The sequence below is a fragment of the Aythya ferina genome, assembly GCF_964211825.1.
Source record: "Aythya ferina genome assembly, chromosome: 3".
Lineage (NCBI taxonomy): Eukaryota > Metazoa > Chordata > Aves > Anseriformes > Anatidae > Aythya > Aythya ferina.
In genome coordinates, this window is record NC_140298.1 from 28,131,322 (window position 1) to 28,150,377 (window position 19,056).

Genomic DNA, 19,056 nt, shown 5'->3' on the forward strand with positions numbered 1-19,056 from the left:
AAGCAATAAATACAAATAAACAAACCAATCAGTTACAGTACTAATCTCACCAGCCAAAAGCATACACATATATATACACTTAATTAAAGTTAATTAAGTAGAGCTAAAACAACCTACTATATATCCAATAAAACTCACAAAAGAGAGCTTGCTATCAGTGGTTATGTTGGTTTTAAATTACATAATAATCATGATGTATCTAACTAGACATACAATTGTTATCTGGAATGATATTTTGGGAAGGTGTTTCAGTTATAATGGCAATAATCAAGTGCCCATCGGTAGCTGGTTCCTCATCATGCTATTCCACTCGAGTTGGAACTCCTGTGCTTGGAGCCTGAAGAAATTAGCCAGATGTTATCAAAAATTAATGATGTCCAGAAATACACTGAGAACACTCAATACCAAACAGAAACATAAAGTGAATAAACAAAGCAACAACTATTTGTAAAGTTTCTTATGAAAAATGTTTGCTAACTATTAAAAAAAAAAAAAAAACCAACTAAAAATCACAAATAGCTGGTGGGGAAAGACTTCTCAAAAAGAAATCATAAAAAGCAATGACTCAGCTACAGTCCAAATATGAAGGAATCTTGGTGTCTTTCATAAATTCTACTACTACAAAAACTCTTACATAAAGAATGTATTTAAAAACAACAAGACAACACACACACACAAATCCACAACATACAGTGGTAACCTAAGAGCAAAACCACAAAAATTTAAAAGACCTCAGGTGTTTCTTACGCATTCTGGCCTGTAAATCAGAAAGTATTAATATACAGTGTCACTGCCATAACAAGAGCACTTCTATAACTACTTCAAACTGCTCCCTAGATCAGAGAAAATCCCATTTGCTACCTGCACAAGCTAACTTCAGAAGATGCACTCTTTTCTATTTCTGAAAAATTAAAAGCTTGTGATCTCTTTGGAGACAGATTCCATAATATTGAGAAGCAGCTTTCTCATTCCTTTCAAGGCACAATGGTACAGTTGCTTGTATTCCTGCACACTGAAGACATCCAAGTGCTCATTTAATTTACGGAGGAGGTTCTAAAAGAACTCACTGTTGGTTGGCACAACAGTGATACTGGTGGCAAAGACTTAGTGTAATCATTGCCTTTCAAATTATTAGATCTATAGACAGCCTTAGCAAGGTTGTCACATAACTCAAACCTTCCATTTTCATTGTAAATTCAGGGTTTTCAGAAGTACATACTCCAGATTTATAAGCTTACATCACTTTAGATCTTCAGAAAGCGTTATCCTGCCAGTACAGAAGTTAGATATAAACCTTAGAAGAGAACACTGTTTTGCAAATCCTAAGTATATTGCATTCTTCATATCTTCCCTGGGAGTTCCACGCACAAGACCCACCACAGGACAGAGTATGCTGTGGGTTAGGAAATAGGGCTGTGGATTTGCCAGAGAAATTCAGGGGGATTGTGCAGCGGGGCTTGAACTAGGAAATTAAATAAAAATCAAGCGTTGTAGAAGAACTGATGAGACAAAATCATAGAAAAATAAAAATAAAGGTCTTGGTTTGGGTAGGTAAATCCACCCTTGGAGAAGTAAAAAGGGAAGCAGCTGTGCAGTGTGACAGATTTTTAAAACTGGCTAAGAAGCAACAATTACTTAAAGCCAGACAGGAACAGCCCTAATACAGACAAGCTTCACAAATTAAAAAAGTATATATATATTTTTCAGAATTTTTATTTCCAGAAGTCTAAGGTTTAACTGTCATGTGGTTGCAGAAAGAAACTGATTTAGGCTAACACACATTGAGACCACGTACCACACAGCCAGGGAGCACAGGCTAGCATATTCCAGCTTTCTGCAGGAGTTTGATGCAACCAAACAATGAGAACAAAACTCAAAACCATACTGCATAAAATAGGATAAAACAACACAAAGGGCTAGGTGCTATCTGCCTGCCACATGCCCAAGAGGGAATTGAGAGCAAACTCCGCAGAGACAACAGCTTACATTGACAAAGGAAATTGCATTGTTTAAAAGGGTAGCATTTTCAAAAACACTTAAATGATTGTTTCTTGCTATACCCAAAGGAATTGCTGTTGTTATTCAAACAATAAATCATACCCACTATAAGAGCCTGAAACAGCATTTGGTATATTGATGATCTTTTTACGCTTACAGCATCCCAAATAGGCACCAGCCTTCAGCATCGTATATTTGGTGTAAGTCACATTCTACAAACATACCACTCCAAATAAAGTTTAAAATTGGAAATTATTTTAAAATTGTTGGACTTTCATTCACTGGTGTTCTTTAATGTTTTCTTAAGCCATTCATTTTTAAATTGTGTTTCCTTTGAACCACCTTATCAGCTGCACCAACCACAGTGACTGTAATCTCTATTCACGTAATGTGAAGATGCATCTTCTTGGGGATCTAAAGATCACAGATGCAATAGAGGAAGCACAGGAAATACTTCATCACATTGTTTTTAGCAGCACTTAGACACAGGACTGTATGCTTGACTGCAAACGACTTTCTATCTAGCAAGCAGAAGTTCACTCTTCACAAAACATGCTGGTTTTCCAGGAAGAGATACATGGATAAATAGCACAGTTTAGCAAATACTTTAAACAGTATCTATCTCTAAACGATGGGGAGGATAAGCTCACTATACTACCAGAAGTTACCATTATGAATCCTGTTGAAAAACTAGGTAAACTGATTTTTCTGTAAGTCATCAAAAGATCACAAAGGTCAGTAGGAAGTTCAATGAATGCTAATAACAAAGGCATGCCAGACACACTACACTACAGGCCATAAACCAGTTTCTTAACTTAGGAAGAAGTTACTTGACATGCTAGGTTAGACAAAGAAAGGAACAACCATGATGGCTATGTCAGCCAAGCCATTTGCTGAAAACCTTTGAAGCACTTTATTCCAGAAGGTAACAGTGAACGAGCAGCACAGGGTTACAAAAGCACATCAATTTCCATTTATAAAGGCAGAAAATGTCAACCCATCATACTGCACAGGCACGCAGGGCTGTTCAGGTACTAGAGTAAACCTACAGATCTTCAACCCTATCTTATTCCATTCTACTCATCTTCCCAGCCCAACTTACACTATATTGTCACTGCCCATGAAGTGGCTCACCACAGGCCAACTTCTGACAGCAACCACAAGAAAACCATGGGAAAGATGCTATTGCAGAATTTCTATAGGTTATCTGTTCACCTTTTTTTGTGTGTGTGTGTGTGTGTCCCACAAATAAAACTTCCTAGATGATCATGGGTCTTCCCCAAATAAACAACCATGTGGAAACAGCAGAACTTGACAAGAGTCTTCGTCTTTGTGGTAGCTACCAGTTACATCTACAAACATTCTTCTATTTGCTTACCTCACTCATTTTCCAGAAGACAGGGTTTTTTAATTATCATTAAAGCAGGTGCATATTTCCACACAAATAAGCGCAAAACAGATGATCCCTGCTATCATTAAATTGAGATCATATTTCAGTTTAGATTTGTGTGTTTGTTTGTTTTAAGCGTGATGGGCATTTTTTCACCCACACTTCCCTATGAGAAACAGAAGCATTGTAATGGGGAGCAAAGATATTGTTTCACAAGTAGCCTTGTTTTTCTTAGTCTTTCTTAGGTATCCATTCATTATTCCTTGCAGCCAATTGAAAGTTTCAAATGCACCTAGCTTCTTTCCTGTACTCTCCATTATCAAACACCTTAAGGAGGACTTGGATCAAGTTGCCCACCATTTATCTCATTTTTTGCATACTCACATAGATCTTACAGTTTCCTACATGCCATCTGTTGTATTGGGATCCCTCCTGTCTTTTTCATAGCCTGTCAAGGATTTTCCCCTGTGCTAACAGCAGTGTTTTATATAAGGTATCCAGCAACTAGCCTGACAATGCAGAGAGTTAAGGCTCAAGAAGAGATGAGGACTTGGAGACAGACTTTTCCTTTATCTACCTTGCATACCACAATTGGACTTCCATTTTTTGCCCTAAACTCATAACAGCTGAGCTGATCCATAGTCTTCTCTCAAGGAGCTAACATGCTACTGAAGCGTGTAGCAGCAAAGACGATGGATACTTTGCGGTGACTTTAGAACAAAATCAAGCAGAATTGCACAAACAGCACTGAGAACTAGGGCTCAAATCACTGCCACCTGTAACATAGTTCAGTAGGTAGCCTCAGCTGAAGTACTGCCTGCCTGAAGTTTGTTCAGCACATATAATGCATACACCCTTACCAAAAAAACTCCTGCCTAGAAACGGATCAGACATGGAACTTAATGGGCAGCAGCACAGTTTCTGTAACACTAAAACCACTATGTGGCTGGAAGTGCCAATGACATTACCAATTCTTACTCTTCCACATTTCAAAACAAATGCACATCTTCTCATTATGATAGGCTTTTTATGATATACTAACATTTACAGAACTGTTAGAGTATTACCACAAGTAAATATGCCTTTAGTGGGCTAACAACAGGATCATGGAAGTTAAACTGGTGACTGATAGTCTTACAACCAGTCACTGCCAAAGTCCCCTGCTCAGCACTGCTCTACATTTGGTTCTGCTCCAGTTTAAAATGCCTTAGGGAAATCCAGCCTATCTAATTTATCAGAATGGCAGGAATTATCTGAGTCACTATTTGCTTTATTAGTAGCAATTCTCAAATACATTAGCTCTTTTTTATTCCATTAAACATTTTATTACAACTGTAAATAGTGAAATACAAATAGCAACAAAATAGGGTGACTACTATTTATAAGCAGCAACAACTATATAAATGGTAAAACAAGCTGCTGATTATGTTGACATCATGTAATCAGAAATAGAACTAGCAAAGCTTTTTGAAATTCTTGGTGTTAATAAGAAAAATAAGATGTACAGCTGTATTCACCTATGAACACCCCATGGGAGAATAGGTAAATTTGTGTCTGTCTTCAAAGCATGAGCCAATGAAGCACTGCTAAAAATACCACAGATATTTCTCTGTCTAGGACAAGATATTACCTATATAGCCAAATTATGCAATGCACTGATCAAAACAAATAACCTAAATCCCTTTAAAAATATCCAAATTTATAAAAGTAAAAGAATTCCGAGGAGCAAACAAACAAACAAACAAAAAAATAAGAGGATGTTTTGATAGATAAATATCCAAAAAAAATGAAATAGGTTCGCAAACTAATAAAAATTAATGTCAGATTAAATTAATTCGCTTCAGTTGTACTAGGGTATCATTCATTACTTCTCTTCCTCCTCATGAACCTGAGGTTGTAACTCCTTGCACAGATTTTGTCACTTTTGACTGAGTGGCCCTGTTGCCCACAAAGGTACAGTACAGTAGCCATATAGTCACAGTAAACCCACTCTGTAGGTTACTTTGAGAGAACAGCAGGCTAACTTGCTTCCTTTATAGCACCTAAATCTGGTGCCTGTACAGGTGTGCCTGAGTTCTCAGTAAATGGCTCAATTGCATCCCCACCAGCTAAGGTAACACCTAGGTACATATTCACTTCATTATTCAAAGTGAATAATGGTTTCCATCCTGGAAACCTGGGCATAGAGTGTCACAAGTAAGCAGCAGCATAGGTCCCTCATTTGGCTGAGTAGAAGATAGATTCTAGCATACACCTGCTGGCTAGTCTAGATATATCCTCAAGTATTCTCCTATTCTACTTCTCAGAATCAGCAAAGAATAGATTTCAAACAACTTGATTATCTGGTCAGATTACACATTGGTGACACTCTTCTAATGACTGTAGACTGGAAAATTGCTATTACTTTTTCTCTCTAACAGCTGTTATTTAGTATTTCTTTATTGGGAATGATCAAGAATATGACTTCCCATCTTGAATGGGTTTGAAGCTGAGTTTGTCAATTCAACATGAGTTGGTGTGATGTTTCTGTCTTTGGATAGACTGGGAAAAGGATTATCACTGGAGTATTTTAGCATGCTTTGTTCTGGAATGGGAGGCCTAAGCTAGACATACATTCTGCCACAGGCACTAGTTCCTTCTGGCATCTATCACAATCATTGAACTGATTGCATTTGTGAAGAGATATTCACTAAGGATAATTCTCTTAGTGTCTTAAGCACCCATGCTATCTTCAGAAGTGTTATGGTCAATGCCCTGCTAACAAGACCCACCCTCTGAAGACTATAAAGTATTTGGTTGCGTAGCAGACAAGGAGCTTAGGTCGCAAGCTTCTGGAGCTGCTGTTTCAAAAGGATGGTCAGCTTTGATGAAAAGGATGACAGTAGCAAAAAAGTAATTTGGATTTTCCTTAACACTGGTAGTATTAGGAAAGGTATAGCAATGAAAACCATTTTCCCATATCTTCAGAGAATTTAGCATCTGAAATAACCATAGCCTAGGCTTTACATCTTTTGTTCAGAAATTTGAAAAGCAATTTCTAAGAACACTTAAATGAATTTAATTAAATTTATATATGCATATATAAATCAATTTTAAATGCAGTTTTGAAACTTCAAGTGTTGTTTTCTTATGCAACAACACAAGGCCAAACACTATAAATTAAGCCTGCTACAGTAACTACATGCCTCAGATGTTTTAATTTTAGCTTGGACAGTTTAGACTTTCCAAATGACTGATGCTGAATTCATCAGAAACAACGCATTAACTTAATGCAATGTCAAAAGTTTTTTTCTGGTATGACAGAAGAGTAACTTCTAAGGCTAATGTACTGGGTTTATTGCAGCAAGGTTCTGGTAGTGTGGGGGCTGCAGCAGTGGCCTATTTGAGAAGAGGCCAAGGGCTGCCCCATGTCAGACACGGCTAGTTCCAGCTGGCTCCAAAAACAAGTCAGCTGTGCTCTGCAGCATCTATCAGCAAAGCAGACAGCAGCTCTAGGAAATTAAAGAAAGTGCAAAACAACTGAGAGAGGAGTGAGAAAAATGTGATAGAAAAGGCCCTGCAAACATCGAGGTTAGAGGTGGAAGGAGGAGGCGCCACAGGTGCTGGAACAGAGACTCCCCTGCACCCATGGAGAGGACCATGTCAGAGCAGATATCCATCCACATCTGCAGCAGGTGGATGTTCCTTGAAGGAAGCTGCAGCCCATGAAGAGCCTATGCTGGAGCAGGCTCCTGGCAGGAACTGTGGCTGGTGGAGAAAAGCCTGTGCTGGAGGAGATCATCTGGCAGGAATTGCAGCCTGTAGGGGAACCATGCTGGATCAGTCCATTTCTGAAGGACTTTACATCATGGAGAGACCCACACTAGTGCAATTCTTGAAGAACTGCAGCCCTTGGGAAGGTTTCATGTCAGAGAAGTTTGTGAAGTACTACACTCTGTGGAAGAGACCCCATGCTGGAGCAGGGGAAAAGTATGAGGACGAAGGAGCAGCTGAGGAAGTGCTGTGAACCAGCCACAACTCTTGTTCTGTATTCCCCTGTGCCACTGGCTGGGGGCAGGACAAGGAAGAGGTGTAAGAGTCAGGAACAAAGGAGTGAAGTTGACCCCAGGAAAGAAGGAAGCATGGGAAGGTGTTTTTAGACTTGTCCTTGTTTCTCACTATTTTTAGTTGGCAATGAATTAGTTTTCCCTGAGTCTGTTTTGCCCATGGTAATATTTTGGTAAGTGAACTCCCTGTCTTTACTTTGACCCACATGCTTTTTAATCTTATTTTCTCCCCCTGTCCTATTAAAGGGAGTAGGAGAGCATCTTGGCAGGCATCTAGCAGCCATCCAGGGTTAACTCACCACAACCACAAAGAGAAACATGAGCTATTGGGTATAATATTTTCAATCTTTTCAATATGAAATTACTTTGGTGACTAAAGTTATTCTTTCCTCTCCAAATCTCCATATGCCACTATAAATTCCCCATGCTATTTTAAAAACAAACTGTTCTACATTCTATACCCTAAAACTCTTAGTATTTTCCCCACACTGTTTCAAGTATTTTTGGTCCTGTTTCCCCCACTTTTCTGAACATTACTTTTTCTCTAATTATGTTTGCCTACAAAACATTACAAGAGACACCTTCAAGGAAAACAACATTTTAACAGAACCTCTCCAGTCAGTCTGTCAGCAGGGAAGCCAACTGCATGCTACTACTTCAGCAGGGACCTCAACGCATACTACTACCACTGTTGCAGGCAGGCATTTATGAATGTCAGACTTATGTTGAGAAAGAGCCAAAATCACCCTACTTAATGGGCTTCTCCTGATTTTAACAGTGAAATCTAGATTCAGACATCCCTCTCCAGACCCAGATAGGTATTTGGAATGATTATCTGCGACCAAGCCATGAAAAAGTTCTCAATGCTGGAAACCAACTCTTTTGAACCCTCTGAATAGTACCCATTTATGCACCTTCATGTATGGTATACTCCATTCTTCTTGCAATTTGATATTATTCCATTATTTATTCCTGCCTAATGCAGAAGACTCTTAATTCATTTAACTCAAACAACAACAACAACAAAAAAAGTCTATTTGCATTCACAGCAAGACAGAGGCTGTTTTGGGAGCATGTTGAACAGTTATTGAATTCTGATTCAGATCCCTTAATTATTCTCCCTTAGGTTAAAGTGATTTGGCTTGGCTTTGAGTCATACTCATGTTAACTTGCTTCACTATGTTAACCACGTTCACCTTCTCCGTTTACATGTTACAGTTATTGCTGTGCATGTGATATTTTCCACCATCCCTAGGATGTATTTCATTATTGATTTGGTCGTAAAGCTCTGGGAAATACCACAGGCATGACTGAAAAGCATCATTGTGAATTGTTTCAGGCCTAATATTTCCACATTGGATACCTGCCTCTGTTGCCATACAGCATTGCCTCAGCCTCATTACCTCTTTGCTCTGGGTAGTGATGCCACCAAAGGCACAGTGGTGAGCTGATCAGCTGCATAACGTCAACCGGCCAAGTCAGCTCTCACAGCAGCAAGAGTACTTAGAATCTGAAAATTCCAGCATTGCCTTTGCCATTGATTAGAATTTAAGTAAAAAGAAGAGATGATGCAAGAACTATCAATAATGTTACCTCTTTATGACATTATTAAATGTAACAGATTGATGATCTCATGGAAATACAACTCTTATAACATGCCTCCCAATAATGTAACATCTTGAATCCAATTCATAAAAGCCAGGTTTTAAAATCTTTTTTTTTTTTAAAGCACAATTGAGTAAACAAGTAAAATTGAAAGTTAGAAAAAGATTGAATAACTACATAGTTGAGAAGAAATACCTGTGTAATAAAAAAAGAAGTATATGCTTGAAGCATCTGTTGTAGCTTACAAAATCTGTTCAGTGTTTGTTTTCATTTGTTACTATTTAGAATTAAATTCTCTTTGAAAATTGAGGGTATTTAGTACCTCTTTTACTGAGGTACTAGGAAAGTAGCTATACAGTATTTGCCATTATTGAAGGATGCACAGATATGATGGAGAACAGCCGTAAATTAAATCAGACATAGGCAACTCCCACCAGCTAAAGGCTTGTTAGCCACTCTTCCACTCTTCCTCTCCATTGTACTCTTTCCCCTCTTACCCAAGTCACTTTTGATTAAAAATGCAACACCAGACAAAGATAGAAGAAAAAAAAACACTCTGCAAAGGAGATGGTTTTTCATACACCAATTTCACTCCAATCACTTCCAGAAGTGGGCAAACAACTTCTCCAGAAGGTATTAGGAACCAGCTGAAGCAGATACTGTGGGAACATCAGCTGAATGGTTGCAACATCACCCTGGTCACACCTGCAACAAAGTTCCTCAGACCTATAATTAGTTCCTCTATTAAACTGAGGAATTACAACCCTTTGAACCATCAGCTACACCACACGTACACAGAGGCACCGGTTCAGCACAAACGCCTCATGGGCAGTCCCACTTAATCTCAAAGATAGCATTTGAGTTCACAAGAGAAAATGAGTGAATTGCATTCAGATCCTGCACAGTACGAATTGTGTTACTGTCACTTGCAAAAAGATAACCCACATAAACTTTTAACCAGAAAGGAAATACTATATTAAGATCATTTGATGAACAATCAATTAACAAGATGCCAGCAATACATTCCAGCTTCTGGCTTCCTCTGTGGTCAGTCAATAATTAACCATAGAACTATTAAGAAACTGTATCGTATTTGTTCATCTCAACTTCTTGGCTTTTAGCGTCTAAGCATTATGGCAACAGCTGAATTTTGAACCTCTTTACCACACTCTTCAAATTCAGATTTGTTAAAAAAGCAGGGGAAAAAAAAAAAAAAAAAAAAAAACATAACATGACAACTTTCTTAAGCTTAGAAATCTACAACAAACTATTTATTTGAGGTTTATATGTATACACACACAGGCACCGTCATGAAAATTGACTTCAGAAAATATTTTTCAGTCCCTCTACTTATGAGCTATATATGAATTAATAAGAAATGTCTCACATGAATAAGTCATGCTAATCACTTCAACAAAAATCAGTATTATATCTACTGTGGTCTACCAAAATTTACTGGAAATAGCATACAAAACATACCGGCACACCTTTATCCGTATTACAATCACACTAAAGTCAATTTAAGAAGATTTCTATGAAGAAAACAAAACAAAACAAAAAAACTGTCTAGAAGGCCTAAAGAGCACATATATAAAACTTCTAAGTCAGTTCACGCATACATCTTGACGCACTGTATACACTCCTGCCTATATCTGCCATTATGTCATTATAAATATCATGCTACATAGTTTCAGAAAAATTAGTGCCTATATGAATGCTCACTCCTTGAGTATTGATTTTCTTTGTAGGTAACAAATAATGTAATTAACTTGAGGAGGGGGGAAGAGGATGGCAGGGGGCTGCAATTAAAAGTTTTTCATGTTTGCCATTTATCTCATGAAGTTTGTACATCATCCAATATTGGCCATAAGCTCACATATGTTAATGACTACACCACTGAGAACAATGCATCTCTAATTAATAGGTTTGTCTGCCGGACTAGAAGAGTGGTGTGTAAAAAATAACTATCAGGAAAACACAAAAAAGCCCTTAAAGATTTGTCTGAAAATGGAAAACAACCTTGCAACAAAATTGTATAAGCAAAATGTAGCCTATAAATTAATACATATTTTATTTACATTCATAAAGGGAATGTATTTAACAGACTGTCTGTTACAGTACTCGTGAGTAATGCAGTTACCTTAAATCACAACAGCATTTTCACATAGATACAATTGGAACATCTAACGTACTGCAGGGTATTCACAATAAACGCCAATGAAATAAATACTTCATTGCAAGCAAGAAATATCTGTGCTCCATTGTTTTTTTTCTTTGCATTGTTCAAGTAGGCTCTGCGAATAAAAATAACTGGATCAAATGAGAGGAAATTCCCAGAAGAACATGCATTCATACCACAGTGATTTAAAAAAAAAAAAAAAAAAAAATCACACCAATACTGCAGGGTTATTCAAGATTACTACTGTGACATCAAAATACTGACTTTATCCAAAAATGGGGAGGGGGGGGAGAGGGGGTGGGAGAGGGGGGAATCCCAACATCCAAAATAAAGGTTTTGCACTTTGTCATCCTCAAACAAGTTAACATCTGTTTTCTTTGTCCATTATAAATATCATTGTACGATTTCAAATGCAGATATTTGAACGTGCTAGTATTCAGCTACCTGAGCAGCATTTAGCTATCACATTTGACAGATTATTCACCACCACCCCCAATTAATAATCATTCATTTGCTGACACATATCAACATGTAGCAAAGCCCTGTTACAAAAGCCAGAGGTCAGATTTCTGTGTCTCCTGTGTTTTAGCCATCAGCCATACTGAGATAAGGCACTGACCTTTCTTTTTGATTCACAATGGGAGAATACTCTGCTTACAAGCTTACTACTGTGAAGCTTTGTTGTTAGCGTGAAGAACCACAAAAACGTGTGTGGGAAGGCAGATAGGATTCAATACCTTTCTCAAAATTCAAAATGTGGCATTTCCAATAGTTCATCACTTCTTGTCATTTCCCCAGAAGCGTAAACAACTCAAGTTTAAGATTTCGCTAGCATGGAAAAGATATTCTGCAGGTTGGTGGAAAGGGAGGATGATGCTCTATCAACCAGTTGATAGTTGTTTTTTTGTTTTGTTTTGTTTTTTTTTCCTGTTTTGTTTTGTTTCAGGATTCATCTTCAAAGGATTATACCATGCCATCTAGATTTTTCATACAATAAAGGCAATTTATCCTTGTTTCAAGATCATTTCTACCTGAAGAGACTTCAGGTGGCAGCATCACAGGAAATATTTTTCTGTGCAACTTGAAGTCAATGTGACTGTGATTGCAAATTATTCACTAATATAAAGGATGGCAGACTGTTGCATTATGCAAACCCCATCCACATTCTTTTGCATCCCTGCAGATGTGCAGCTACTTCCCTGATTTGATTGCACTGTAACAATGGAATTCACCTCATAAGCTACTCAGAAAACTCTTAGACGATATGCAGGTCATCTCAACCCATTTCCTTGTTGTTAAAAGTAACATGAAAAATGCTTTCAGACATCATATGAGACAGGAATACTTAGAAGCACCTTAAATTCTTATAAAATATTCACTACAACCACCCACAGTATCAGTTCAACTGTGGTCCCAAACACAGTTAAGTCATGTATTGTTGCTGCAGAAATAGATGCCTTGAAGGAAATCTCCTATATCCCTTATAGACTGAATATTTTCAGAGTCCCATGAAGGAGAAAAAAATACAAAAACACAGCTAAAATTTTGAAAAATCTATTTTCTTCTGGCAATTTTAGAACTACATTATAATCACTGTGAGATAAGTGCTCTAACCTCCATCTGCACCATCCCAATATTTCTCCTCCCACATCAGTGCTGAATTTGTGGGAACAGAAGTATGAATAAGCCAAGAACATTCAAAAATATTTCCAGTTAGGAAAAAACTTCCATGTGGTTTGGGAACAATACTGACATCCTGTTTGCCTTGGATTTGACCAGTCTGGGACCTCTAAGAAGCTCCTTTCTCTACCATTTGGACAACGTCATGCCCAATCACTGGAGCAACACTTCTGGAGTCCAAGCTGGTAGCAGTTTAACAGAGAGGCTACACAGAGGTGTATAAAGACAAAAAATAATAAAAGGAGGGAAATAGAAGCTGGCTTACGTGCTCCAGTTTGTCTTTCCTCCTCAGCCAGACGCTGGCACTGTAGTCCTGCTGCTTGACAGTGCTGTAGAAGTTCGCACCTACTCTCGTGAGGCTCGGTGACGGCTCCCTGGGTCTGCTCTTCAGCCTCATCTGCTCGAAGCCCTCATGGGGGGATGAGGAAAGCCAGTCATGCCTGACTTCCATCTTGACATGACAAGGCAAAGTCCAAACAGAAAAATCAGAAGAAACCAAGAAATTAAGAGCCACTAGATGAAGAGGGTCCAAAGGGAAAAAAAAAAAAAAAAAAAAAAAAAAAGAAAAAAAAAAGAGGATGGAGGAAGACAAGAAGCAAATAAAAGCAACCCCCCAATACCCAGGAAACGGGAAGAGAAGAGAAGCAACGAGGGGGAGTGGCGGGAGGGCTGCAGGTACGACAGGGGAGCGGCCGGGGGCGCCCCGAGATGCCGCCGCCCGCCAGCTGCAGCCCGGTGCCGGCGCCGCGGGAGGCGGCTGCGTGCGGGACGGCGGCGAGGCCGGGGGACAGGAGAGGAGGGGAGAAAAGGGGAGAGCAAGGGAGGCGCGGCCCCGTGCAGGCGGAGGCCGGGCGCGGCCGCCGCCTCCAGCCCGCCTGCAGGTTGGCGCAGTGGCGGGGCCGCCGCCCGCCCGCCCGGGGCTGGAGCCGGCTCCTCCCCGTCCCCCCTCCTCCTCCTCGCTCCCGGAGCTGGCTGCCGGCGACGAGCACAAAGCCGGGCGGGGGGCGGCCGCCTTCCCCTTAGCCGAGCGCTTGCCGCCGCCCCCTCGCCCCCGACCCGCTGCCCTCCCTCCTCCGGCCTCCTGCTGGAAGCTCCTGCTGGAAGCCCCCGCGGCTCCCGCCCCCCAGGCCCCGCAGCACCGCCCCGACCCTTCCCCGGGGACAGCGGCAGCACGGCTCGGCTCGGCTCCAGGGGAAAGCCTCGCCCCGGCGGAGCCCCCTGCCCGGCTGCCAGTGCCCGGCTCGGGCAGGTCGTGCAGCCCGGGGCCAGCTCCGGCAGCACAAGTTGCTCTGCGGTGCTGTTTAGCTGAAACTTGTTTCACCGGGAGGAAAAAAAAAAAAAAGAAAAAAAAAAAAAAGAAAAAAGGACTTTCTCACACTGTGAAAAAGCCACCTTGGTAATTGCCCACACACTCCGCAGAGCTATATTAGGCACAGACAAGAAAACTCTCTCACAAAGCACCAAGAACTAATTATTGGAGCTCAGAATGGCTCTTCAGTTCTGGCAAGCGTTTGCCAGTGGGCAAGCTGTGGTTTGCCACAGAAGTGAACTGCTGTGGTTATTCAGATACACCGATATTGAACTGAAAGACTACACGTGCATCCAGTTCACTAAAATACCCTTTGAGTGGTAAAACTGTTCATTCAGACTGGTTGGTGAGAGCACTGCAGAAGAGCTCTCTGCTAACCACTTCATCTGGAGTGAAGCCTACTCCTGTCAGCTCAGAAGGTACGTTTAAAACATCCTCATGGTTGGGCTCAAGGTGTATTACTGCAAAATAGCATTCAGAAAGCAGCCGGATACTGAAGTACATGAATACTAAACCAAATGTAACAAAGTAACAACAAGCAGAATCAATGTTATTTGCTGTACTGGGCTTACATGGCAAGGTTTTGGTAGCAGGGGGGCTGCAGCAGTGGCCTCTGAGCAGAGCCCAGCAGCTGCCCCATGTCAGACCAGAGCCAGCTCCAGCCGGCACCAAGAGGGACCCGCCACTGGACAGAGCTGAGCCAGCAAGTGATTCTGGTTGGACTTCTGGGAGAGATGATTTAAGAAACTAGGAAAAAAAAAAAAAAAAAAAAAAACACCACCAAAAACTTACTGTGCAACAGCAGCTGGAAGACAGGAGTGAGAAAAAGTGATTGAACAGCCCTGCAGACCCTAAGGTCAGTGCAGAAGGAAAGCAGGAGGTGCTCCAGGCACAGAGAGGCCCCTGGTGGAGCAGGCTGTCCCCCTGCAGCCCATGCGTCCCACATGGAGCAGATCTCCACGCTGCAGCCCCGTGGGTGGAGGAGCCCCCAGTGGAGCAGGTGGATGTGGCCTGGAGGAGGCTGTGGCCCATGGAGAGCCCCCGGGCCAGAGCTGCAGCCCAGAGAGAGGAGCCCACGCAGGAGCAGGGGATGTGGGGGGAGCTGCTGCACATGGGGGACCTGTGCTGGAGCAGTTCTTGAAGAGCTGCTGCCTATGGGCTGCCACCACAGGATCAGTTCAGGAAGGATGGCATCCCATGGGAGGGACCCCACATGGAGCAGGGGAAAAAAAGCGACCATGAAGAAGCAATGGAGATGAAGCATTAGGGATTGACCACAGCTCCCCTTCCTCTGCTCTGCTCACAGGGGGAAGTTGAGGCGGGTGGTTGGGGGGGGGGGGGGGGGGGGGGGGGAGTGGATGGGGAAACGTGTTTTTTAGCTGGCTTTTGGTTTCTCACTGTTCCAGTTCACTAGTAATAGGCAATAAATTACATTACACAACAACTACCATTGTGGGCAAAAGAGACAAACATAGGGAGATTAATCTCCCTGTTCTTGTCTCAACCCTTGAGCCCTCTCCATCACATTTTCTCCCCTTTTCCTTCGAAGAAGAGGAGTGAGAGAGCAGTTGTGGTAGAGTTCAGCTGCCCAGCTAGGTAAAACCACCACATACACAAATAATTTTTACTCACCAGTGTAAAGGACTTGCAGCCCTCCCCCAAAAACTTTTCTCTAATTTCCTGTCTCCCAAAGACTATCAGTACACTCTCATGATACCTGGAACAAAAATTAAGTCTACATGAGCCAACTGAGTGCAAGACATAATGAAGGTGCTAAAATTCAACATACGGCATATCAGAGCTGTGGTACTATCTCAGTTTAGGAGTATCTTGATTAAAAGCCCACTGAACCTTGCTTTATCTGTTGATGCCAATTTATGAATTTTATATGAACACAGATGCAACTACTACCAAAGGACGGGAATGCATGCAAGCATTCAATAAAACACAAGCAAACAAAAAAATCCAAACACCCTCTTAGGTTCTTCAAATATACTGTCAGCTTGATGTTGTTCTTATAAAAGTGTACATATGCTGTAAATAAGAACAGCCTGCTGTATACTGCTATTTGCATAAGAAGTTTCACATTATTTCTCTAGCAGTATAGAGAACACTCCAACATTTTCTTTATTCCTCTGGCTTTCTTGTTTACAATGCTTGCAAATACTTCCAAAAAATTTATTAGCACTCTGCAGTTGCCACCTGCTTTCCTACCCATCACTTAATACATTGCACTGTGACAGACCAGAATCAATATGCCACCATACTTCAGTACAATACATTATCACACTCTTCCATATATATATATATATATAAAATGTGTGTTTAAAAAAAAAAAAGGTTTTTTTTTGGTTTTTTTTTTTTGTTTGTTTGTTTGTTTTTTTTTTTTTTTTTTTTTTTGTGGGGTTAATTTATCTTCTCTTCCCTGGCTACACTACCAGAAGCATTCTCAGCTGCCAAATGAACTTCCTTCTGCCTCTCCAGAACAACCACAAAAATGGCATGCTGAGGTTGCTCTTAACCCTAGGTTATAAAGAGGTTTGCTCACCCTTCTAGGCATCTTCTTGGTTGGCACCAAGCTCTTATCCACATGCCTTTCTACTAATGCTGCTGACATTAATATTACCCCAGTCCTAGTCTGATGAGGCACAAGAGAGAAAAAGAAACCTAGAATGAGTCTATTGAAGTCATATGAGTAAAACATGCTTAAAAAGCCTTTGTTTCCTCAACAGCAAAGAAACTTTTTGAGTGGGAAAACTCAGTCAAATGACTAATTATTTTTTTTTTTATTTTCATAAACATTTCACTCAGGTGGACTAACAAGCTACAAGTACAGTAACAGCCCCTAGAGAATACATAACCATTAATCTAATTTGAAAAGTGTTACAGAACTCTCTTCCCCACATTTTCTCTTCCATTTTGGATCCATGCAATAAACAAGTTTGTTCAGACCACAAGCATAGCATCCAGCTTAATTCAGAGATAATTCAACTCATTAAAATTCAATCAGTTTTGTAGTAGGTCAACAATTCCAACTGGCTGTATGAGCTGGATTAAACTGCTGCCTTTCTTTCATGCAGTTCTCAGAATTACCCAAACACCTGCTCCTGTCAAGGCCCTTTGCTTCCATGGACAGATGACTACAGCAGCAAGGATGACTGAAATTACAAACATTGTACTTACATCATTAGCAATAGATGCAAGTCAGGCATAGCATAACATGAGTTTACCCTGTTGTGGTTCACACTACAATTTTCTCTAATTTACTGTCCATCCTAGTATCAAGACTCAGAGATGCACCTAGGCAGTCCAGAACTCTCCACTTTGAACTCTCCACTTTCTATACCAACAGAGTGAGAGCTGTAGGGGGCAGAGTTCACTCAGGCCAACGAGAGGAAAAGAATCATAATATAAGTAGAAACCCTCCAGGTAGAACTACCATATATATTTTTTCTTTAAAATGACATCCTTTTCTTCCATAAATCTTGCCCAGATAAGCTTTAAAGAGTTGCTTTCTAAGCTAAAGTTTTCTAAATATATATATATATATATATATATACATATTTTATAAAAGACTTTAGCAATACAGTACACATACAGCAGCATTAAACTTTTCATCAGTAAATACCATATACCTACACATTTAAAAAAACAAAACAAAACAAAACATACCTGTGATAGATTCAAGCCCTCCTTACAAAGCTCTAGACTCCCTACGTCTGCACTGCAGAGCTGGACACTGCCCAAGCCCTGGCCCACTTTTCATAATTTCCTACACCTGACAGACCAGCAGGCAGTGATTGCCTACAGGCTTCAGCTGGTGCCCAGTCAGAGGGCTGTGCCCGACACCAGCTACAGCAGCAGTACCGCTCCTGGCAGCCAGGCAGGAAGGTGACGGCTGCCTTCCTCCGCAGCTCAGCTGAACTTGCTTTCTCACCTAGGAGCCATCAACAAGATTCAGCTGGGGAGGTCTGTGTAACCTCCCAATACCACTGGCACATCCCAGCTTAAACTGCCCGGCCTCCTGTACTCTAGTAGTTTACAAAGAAAAAATCCATTGCAGTAGTCTGCCTGCTCTGTTCTGATGGCTTTACCATGTGTGTGCCCCAGCCTATCTGCTCCTGCCTCCTGGAAGCAGTTGCCAATCACTGAAGCATGGTGTTGCTGTAGGAAAAAAGAACCATGGAGTGTGTGTGGGGGAAGCTTTTTCCCTGTAGTGTGATCTCCTTCAGTAGTATGCACAAGGTCGGGATAGTAAATCACACTAGATGAGAAGTAGAAAAACATTAAGAAAAAAGCTAGAGTGAGAGAGTTGTAAATAATTTCTCCATTGTTGCTTTCCCAAGTCCTGTTCAGCCGAACATGCAACCTTTGGACAGAATATATCTTCAGCTTTTGGACAGCAGCTGAAGTTACAAGTATGTAGTAGGATCAGGCTAAGATTACAGTGAAGGTTTGGAGCTGGAGATGCTTCAGAGTTCAGGTTATGAACATATCAGACACCCACCTCATATATAACATGGAAACATTGTCCCACACTGATCACATTCCCTGCTTCAGGCCTCCATGTCTTTCTGAATCCAGCTATTAACTGAGCTATGCTGTGTCTCTTGCCTCAGATTTTAACCCCAGACACTTTGCTTCCTGCATAATTGCTGATTTTCCCAACCACCCAGAGCTACCTGTTAGGAACATCTGGGCACCACTCTTGAGACGTCTTTCCTCTGTCAGATATAGTTGAAATCAGCCATGTGTTTCAGAACATAACAGTTTGGGACTGACAGACAAACAGTATAATTATGTAAGCTTTGTTTCCTTTAGAAAGCAAATAAAAAATATCTGAGAGATC

At 40.8% G+C, this 19,056-nt stretch overlaps 1 protein-coding gene across 9 annotated transcripts in view; it reads right to left on the reverse strand.

Moving 5' to 3' along the window:
• The window catches only part of PLD5 (phospholipase D family member 5), a 317,026-nt gene that overhangs the window by 160,044 nt on the left and 137,926 nt on the right, over positions 1-19,056 (reverse strand). For 2 of the 9 annotated variants that reach the window (XM_084515085.1, XM_084515100.1), the window contains exons 1-3: positions 17,880-18,097; positions 15,840-15,924; positions 13,164-13,349 (exon numbers count right to left, since the gene is read on the reverse strand). The exons of 3 other annotated variants lie outside the window; for them this stretch is intronic. In XM_084515085.1, the coding sequence (XP_084371211.1) occupies positions 13,164-13,349 (186 nt within the window). In that variant the 5' untranslated portion in view covers positions 15,840-15,924; positions 17,880-18,097. Of the gene's footprint in view, positions 1-13,163; positions 13,412-14,779; positions 14,955-15,839; positions 15,925-17,879; positions 18,098-19,056 lie in introns of those variants that run through there. 4 more of the 9 variants (XM_084515099.1, XM_084515089.1, XM_084515093.1 and 1 more) reach the window with 3 other exon arrangements.